The 8,526-nt window shown below is 43.9% G+C and overlaps 1 protein-coding gene across 3 annotated transcripts in view; it reads left to right on the top strand.

Moving 5' to 3' along the window:
- The first annotated feature begins 2,887 nt into the window (after nucleotides 1-2,887).
- LOC140210726 (uncharacterized) overlaps nucleotides 2,888-8,526 on the top strand; it is a 201,209-nt gene continuing 195,570 nt past the window's right edge. For all 3 annotated transcript variants that reach the window (XM_072279953.1, XM_072279952.1, XM_072279951.1), the window contains exon 1: nucleotides 2,888-3,750. In XM_072279953.1, coding sequence (XP_072136054.1) covers nucleotides 3,319-3,750 — 432 coding nt within the window. In that variant the 5' untranslated portion in view covers nucleotides 2,888-3,318. The remainder of the gene's footprint in view (nucleotides 3,751-8,526) is intronic.

Raw genomic sequence — 8,526 nt, 5'->3', positions numbered from 1 at the left:
TTCTAAAAATTAGTCTATATTACAATTATCAAACACAAAAAATTGATTGCATAAGTATTCACCCATGCACTCCCCCTCAACTCAGTATTTAGTAGATGCGCTTTTGGCAGCAATTACAGCCTTGAGTTTGTGTGGATAGGTCTCTGTCAGCTTTGCACATCTGGACACTGCAATTTTTCCCCATTCTTCTTTACAAAACTGCTCAAGCTCTGCCAGATTGCATAGGGATCATGAGTGAACATTCAAATTCTCAACTGGATTGAGGTCTGGACCCTGACTTGCCCACTCCAGGATATTAGTTTTGTTGTTTTTAAGCCATTTCTGCGTAGCTTTGGCTTTCTGCTTGGGGTCATTACTTGCTGGAAAACAATCTTCTCCCAAGTCACAGTTCTCTTGTAGACTGCATCAGGTTTTCCTCCAGGATTTCCCTGTATTCTGCTGCATTCATTTACCCTCTACCTTCACAAGCCTTCCAGGGCCTGCTGCAGTGAAGCATCCCCACAGCATGATGCAGGCACCACCATGCTTTACAGTAGGGATGGTGTGTTTTTGATGATGTGCAGTGTTTGGTTTCCACCAAACATAGCATTTAGTCTGATGGCCAAGAAGCTCAATTTTGGTGCAATCAGACCATAGAACCTTCTTCCAACCGACATCAATGTCTCCCACCTGCCTTCTGGCAAACTCTAGCAGAAATTTCATGAGAGGTTTTTTCAACAGTGCCACTCTCCCATAAAGCCACTGAAGCTTGTAACTCGTCCTGAGTTGTCATAGGTCTCTTGGTGGCCTCCTTCACTAGTCCCCTTTTTGCACAGACACTCAGTTTTTGAGGACAGCCTGCTCTAGGCAGATTTACAGCTGTGCCATATTTTTTCCTTCTCTTGATGATTGACTTAACTGTATTCCAAGGGATATTCGGTGACGGAAATTTTCTTGTATCCATCTCCTATCTGAATTGTGCTTTTCAATAATCTTTATGCAAAGTTGCTTAGAGTGTTCTTTTGCCTTCATGGTGTAGTTTTTGCCAGGATAATGATTCACCAGCAGTTGGACCTTCCAGATACAGGTATATTTTTACTACAATCAATTGAAACACCTTGACTGCACACAGTTTTATATATAGCTAGGACATCTTAACTAATTACGTGACTTTTAAAACCAATTGGCTGCACCAGTGATGTTTAAATGGGGTGAATACTTATGCAATCAATTATTTTGTGTTTTATTTTTGTAATTAATTTAGATCACTTTGTAGAGATCTGTTTTCACTTTGACATGAAAGAGTTTTTTTCTGTTGATCAGGGTAAAAAAAAGCCTAATTAAATCAAGTGTGATTTTATTTATTGTGAAAATTATAAAACAGGATAACTTCCATTGGGGGTGGGGGTGGGAACTTTTCATAGGCACTGAATAGGGGGAGTTTGGCCATGTGAGTTCTATATTCCTTGGAATACAGGAGACTGAGGGATGAGGTTATAGGAATGGTCAAAATTCTGAGAGTCATAGATAAGGCGGATGGTAACAGTTCTTTCTCTGGGACAGGAAAATATAAAACTAGATGGCATAGATTTAAGGTGAGAAAGGAAAGATTTATGTACTGCAGCTTTTTCAGGCAGAGGTTAGTGAGTATAAGGAATGAAATGCCAGATAAAGTGGTTGAGGTACGGATCGTTTATTAATTAATTTATTTATTGTGATTCAGTGTCGCTCTGGCCCATCGAGCTGTGATTTTTAACCCTAGCTTAATCACATGACAATTTACAATGACCAACTAATCTACTAACCAGTAGGTCTTTGGACAGTGGGAGGAGACCAAAGCACCCAGAGGAAAACCTCATGGTCCCAGGGAAAAAGTGTAAACTCCTTACTGACGGCGGCAGGAATTGAACCCAGGTCGCCAGTACGGCTAAGTGTTGGGCTAACCGCTGTGCTGTGGTGTTCTCCATAAGAGGTACATGGGGGAGGAGCATAGCAAGATGTTGGCCAAACGCGGAAAACAGGGTCTCCCGCTTGAATGTCATGGTTGGTTTGGCATTTGTTGGGCCGAATGTCCTTGCTCTATGACACTCAGTCGAGTTTATTGCCATGTGCAAAAAGGACCATGTAGCAGCATGGGTTCAGACAACACACAGAATATAAATAATATATAAATAATAAAAGACTGTGAAGATAGAGAGACAGAGTAAAAAAGACTGGCACAAGCACGATCCCAGCGCAAGAACACACGCGCGCGCGCGCGCACACACACACACACACACACACACACACACACACACACACACACACACAAATTCCGGAGACTGATCGAGGCAGTCACTGTCCCTTCCGACGGGAGCATGTACCGACGAAATCGCAGGGGACCACACTGCAGTGGAAGGTTTGGAGCGCAGCAAGTTCGGCTCTGGGTCCTGAACGCTACCGCATTTCATATTAAACTGGCTGAGCAATAATTTGTGTGGAACTCTGTTTTCTTTATAAACAACCCCATCGGAATTCTAATACAAACATCGTATTTCTGGTCAAACTGGAGAGGGTGCGTGTTATAAATATTTTGCTCAGGCAGGGGAGATTTAGTGCAAATCTATTCCTTGCTGCCGAGGTTGACCGAGTCGTTGTTAGGATCCGTCGCTTGGGGAATATATCCCATAAAATTCAAACTAAGTCAGAAAGATATTTGAAGAACTCAGAATTATCGTAATATTAAAAGCATCATGCAGTAAGCCGAATGCTTAAAAGCAAGGGGGTGTACGGAAAGAAATTGCGCTGTCATTAGCATTCCTCGCTGGTCCTCATACGGTTTCCCGAGGTTTTCTGGAGACCCAGTTGACGTGGAAAGGCGTAGTTTTGCAGCGTTACTTCAAGTCTGCCAGTTGAGTGCTGTAGATTGTGTGCGAGTTTCGTTCTGAGGCTCGAGTGGGAGCACCCGGCGGTCTTCCATTGAAAGTTTGTTCGGAACGTAACAATGCGTCAGTGAGTGATGGCACCTTCGCACCTTTGCGAGTAGACAGAGCAGAGTGCGGAGAGTCAGAGGATGAGGAGGGAGCATATGCGACAGGGAGAGCAAGTTAAAGAGTGTACGAGGTGCAGAGAGATAGAGAGAATTCACCCGACGTTGGTTTGAATGAGTGCTTAAGAGGAAGCGTGTATATGAGCCAGTGGGCTGAAGGGTTCTCACTGGCTTGTGGAGTAACCTTGGCTTCCAAAGTATGAGGTCAAGTCATGGTGTTTTTCTTCAGTGGAATCGACATTGAGAGGATTCTCCTTGCACTCTCGAAACTGCATTGCTACTAACCCGGTTTAAATGCACCCACGCCGGCGATGGAAAGGTACGAGACTTTGGTGTACGACACAGTCCTGAGCACCCTGGTGGCGGTGTTGATTTACGTGCTGCTGAAGGTGAGCGTGGACGGGTACCGGCAGTGGAGAGCCCGGGCCAGGGTGCTAGTGGTGGGCTCGGGTCCGGTGGGGCTGACGGCGGCTCTGATCGCTGCCCGCTCCGGCAAGGTGGAGCGCCTGGTACTGCTGGAGGAGCGCTGTCGCACCGCCCTCCTCTCCCGACCGCAGCAGATCGCCCTGGACTCCCGCAGCGTCCGCTTCCTCCTGGGGCTCGGTGTGGACTTTGACAACATGGAAGGGTGCTGGCACAACGAGCACTTCTTCACCAAAGTCGGGGTCTTCCAGGAATACCTGCTCAGTCTACTCGAGAAAAGGAAGCAGGAGATGAACATTCAGATTCTCCTCGGTACTAAGGTAAAGTGGGGGCAGGTGACCCGGCCGCCTGATTAATCTACAACGGACGGGCCAGTTCTTCGTCTATTTCCAATTTCATTTACCCGCTCCATGATTTGGAGGCAATACTTCATAGGCGTACGACCTCCATTTCTATATAACTTTTAAAAGGCAGTTGGATAGATAACAAAGTAGAGAAACAATGCTGGAGGAGCTCAGGGGTCAGGCAGCGAATGTGGAGGCAAATGGACAGTCGACGTTTCGGGTTGAGACTCTTCAGTGGGACTCCATCCTGAAACGTCGACTGTCCGTTTCCGTCAGTAGGTGCTGCCTAACCCGTGAGTTCCTCCAGCGTTTTGTATGTAACTCCTGGTTCCAGCATCTATTGTCTCTTAGGTGGATAAGAGAGGTTTAGAAGGATTCAGGGTTAATGATATTGATTTATTGTTAGTGTCATGTGTGACTAAGATACGGTGAAGATCTTGTCCTACACACAGGTTACACAGTGCATTGAGCTGGGATATGGTAAAACAATAACAATGCAGAATAACGTGTAAAATTGACCTCATGAGGTGTGCACTCAGATCATGATGAGAAAGGCAGAGGCCAGGAATCCATCATAGTATACAAGAGGTCCATACAAGTGCCTTCTAACAGTGGAATAGATGCTGCTCCTGAGCCTGGTGGTAGCTGTACTGGGGCTTTTGTATCTTCTACCTAATGGGAAAGGGGAAGAGAGAATGTCCGGAGAGTGTAGGGTATTTGACTCTCCTGGCTGCTTTACTGAGGCAGCAAGTGGTATAGACAAAGTCTCTGGAGGGGAGGCTGTGTCCACAACTCTGTAATTTCCCGCAGTAATGTGCAGAAATGCATCTAGACAGAATATTTTCTGTAGCATATTGATTAGAGATTGCTGAGAATCTGGGCATGCAAAGTTTATATAGGGACTATCTCATTAATTGAACCATATTCAGTGGGCATCTTGGTAGGCATTGATTAGTTGGGCTGAAGGGCTTATTTCCCGGCTCAATGAGTCCATAAGGTGGCTCTTCTGCCACTGCAGGACAATCCATTGTATTGCAGTGAATGTTATGGCCTAGTTGTGCGTAGTGAGATCTCACACACCAATGGAATAAGGACCAGTAGAAAAATCAATGAATAATGACTCAAACAACAGGAATTCTGCAGATGCTGGAAATTCAAGCAACACACATCAAAGTTGCTGGTGAACGCAGCAGGCCAGGCAGCATCTGTAGGAAGAGGTGCAGTCGACGTTTCAGGCCGAGGGGTTTCCAACCTGGGGCCACGGATCCCTTTCATGGCAGGGGTCCATGACATAAAAAAGGTTGGGAGCCCCTGGCCAAGGTATTCCCTCCTTGGAATAGTGCTTTCAGATCTTAAGCACCCACTTGGAAGGGGAAAGGGGCATTCAGTCCATTGACAGAACACAGTGGTCAGCATCTTGGTTAGTGCCCTTGGCCTTAATGTGTTGAAACCCCTGGTATGTGATTTCAACCCACAACCTTGTGACATTACTAAGCATCTCTGATGCTATGACTCAGCAACAATGTAATCCTTCAAAATGGGATCTTCAACCATCATTCACTTTCAATATCAGGATACTTTGTATACGTTTTGTTTGTGCAATTTTCCCAGCTGTAGTACAGGCGCTTGCTTCTGTTGGAATAGATGGGTAGGAAAGAGTTAATATTTACCAAAGAGCCCTGTATTGGAAAACACTACCAGTGTTAAAAAATTGCCTTGCATTGAGAACCCAAATTACTTCTGATGTGATTCTGTGGCAAAACAATGGCCTGCTTGTAGCAACACTGGCCACAGATATAATTGCAAAGTAAGTGGATTTTTTTCTGTGTATTAATAGACCTTAAAACACTATTTTCTACTCATTAACATTAGATTAATTTTGGTGCGCTGTCGCAGCATGAGCATATGTTCACTACATCACTGCATTCAGTTATGAGACTGAGTAATAGGACGTATACCCTCATCTATTCTAACAATGTAAACTCTTTCTACACCAATTGCCTCAGTGATCAATCATTGGTATTCTAATGGCTTTTCTTTTAGGGACTGGATTTTAACCATTAAAAGATTATGCCAGCTATTTGTTTGTCTTTAGTTTATGATGCAAATTGCCCTGGCTTTATTTATTAACTCCTGACCTAAATACCAGATTCACTAATATATTGTAACACTTGATGTTTGTGTGTCAGAAGTTAACGTGGGTGAAATGGATTTTAAGCTAGCCTTATCTGCAAATTCATTTGATGTAGTGATGAACAGTTGGAGTGGGTAAGGGCTGCTTAACCCTACATTTGACCTTATTAATTCAACTTGAGTTATTTCCCCCCCCCCCAACTTTTTTTGTTGGCCTCACACTCTCCACTGCAGTCTAGTCCTGGAACAAATCCCTAACATCCTCTGACAGTCAGGATAGCTTTGCTAACATATTTTCCCTGTGGCTGATGTTTCACAATTTTCATCACTTGATCTGAAGGTTTAGTGTCGAAGTCCATCCAAAATATGCAGCTAAAAATTGCAACTCTGCTGAGCATTGCGAGCATGCTATATTAGTGTCTGGATATATTCAAGATTTGTTTAATGTCATTTCCACTACACAAGTGCAACAGAGAATGAAATAATTGTTACTTTGGATCGGACACAGAAAAAAGAGAATGCAATAAGACAAAGAACACAATAAATATAAATACATAAGATGGCTTGTATATATTATTTGTATACAGGACACAGGAATGTCTGTACATAAATTGAGTGACAGGGAATGATAAAGTAGTGGTGGTGGGTTAGTGGGTCGAGGTGTTGATCAGCTTTACTACTTAAGGAAAATAACTATTTTTGAGTCTGGTGGTCCTGGCATGGATGCTTGTTAACACAAAAGATGCATTCTGTTGTATGTTTCAAAGTACATATAATAACTAAATCTCAATTGTGGGCCTTGGCTCAGTAGGAAGATTGTTATTTCTAAGTCAAAATCCTGGATTTGTTTTTCAATCAAACACTAGTGGAATGCTGCACCACTACAGATGCTGTCTTTCAGCTGTGTTGTTAAGTTAAGGATTCGGGGCTGAAAGAGCTGTAGCGGCACCTACAATTGACATTTGAAAAACATTTGAATATATACCTTGACAGGAAACGTTCAGAGGGATATTGTTCCAGTACAGACAAATGCAACTTAGTCAGTATAGACAAATTGTTGGGTTAATTGTCATGTGCACAGATACGTGTATACACAGATGCAATGAAGAGCTTCCTTGCAGCAGCATTATTAATCAGCATTCACAAGTAAACCATAAATTAAACATTAAAGGGCTTGTTTCCTTGCTATATAGCTATATGATGGTATCTGTTACTGTGGGGTGGATGTAAATCATATTCCTAGGAATAGCTTTAAGAGCAAGGAGTATTAACTCACATCAAACAAAGCACCAGCTATTTGTTTGGTTATCACTTTGTCGGTGAAGGCAATGTGCAATAACTATTTTCTGCATCACAACAGACAATTGTTAATGCTTCATTGACTGCAGACATTTGGATGACTAGAAGCCATGAAGACTGCAGTTGCTTTCATTACTACCTCCACTACTGTTTTCTATTATCTTGTGCTCATTAATTCATGGGGTGGTGAGAAGGAATGAAAGTGGAACTAGAGTTGAGGATATGCTTGGAAATGTTAGAGAACTAAAGTGCATTTATGGCACACAACAGGCTTCATGTTTGCGATTGGCTCATGTCATGAAACCCGACGCAGATTGGGGGACCGCTTTGTCGAGCACCTCCGCTCCGTCTGCCACAATAGACAGGATCTCCCGGTAGCCATCCACTTCAACTCTGCTTCCCACTCCCATTCAGATATGTCCATACATGGCCTCCTCTACTGCCAAGACAAGGCTAAACTCAGTCTGGAGGAGCAACACCTCATATACCGTCTAGGTAGTCTCCAGCCCCTTGGTATGAACATAGAATTCCCAACTTCCGGTAATTCCCTCCCCCTCCCTTCCTCTATCCCTATTTCACTCTGCCCCCTCCCCCAGCAGCCTATCACCTCCCTCATGGTTCCGCCTCCTTCTTCTACCACCCATTGTTTTCCTGCCTATGACGTCCCTGCTTCCCCTCCCCCACCCCTTTGTCTTTCAAATTACTGGTCTTTCAATTGAACCTACAAGCATTCTTCGTTTCCTTCCCCCTCCTTCTTTGTTCAGTCCCAACGAAGGGTTCCGGCCCGAAACGTCGACTCATCGTTTCCACTGATGCTGCACGACCTGCTGAGTTCCTCCAGCGTGCTGTGAGTGTTGCGTTGATCCCAGCATCTGCAGATTATTTTGTGTTTACGATTGGCTCATGTTGACTGTTCACCACTTCCTATCTATCTTGAACCATATGACCATAAGACATAGGGGCAGAATTAGGCCATTCCACAATGACTGATCCATTATCCCTCTCAACCTCATTCTTCTGTCCTCTCCCTATAACCCTTGATCCTCTAACTAATTAAGAACCTCTCAACCTCTGATTTCAATATACCCAATGACGGCCTCCACAGCTGTCTGTGGCAATGAATTCACAGATTCACAACTCTCTAGCTAAAGAAGTTCCTTCTCACCTCTGTTCTAAATGGATGTACTTCTACTCTGAGGCTTTCTCTCTGGTCCTAGACTCCCTCGCTATAGGAAACATCCTCTCAACATCCACTCTATCTTTGGCACCTCCATGTGAGTTTCAAGAAACATTATGTGAGTTACAGTCATAGAGAAATAC

This window comes from Mobula birostris, chromosome 15 (genome assembly GCF_030028105.1).
Source record: "Mobula birostris isolate sMobBir1 chromosome 15, sMobBir1.hap1, whole genome shotgun sequence".
Lineage (NCBI taxonomy): Eukaryota > Metazoa > Chordata > Chondrichthyes > Myliobatiformes > Myliobatidae > Mobula > Mobula birostris.
This window is presented reverse-complemented; position numbering and strand designations above follow the sequence as displayed.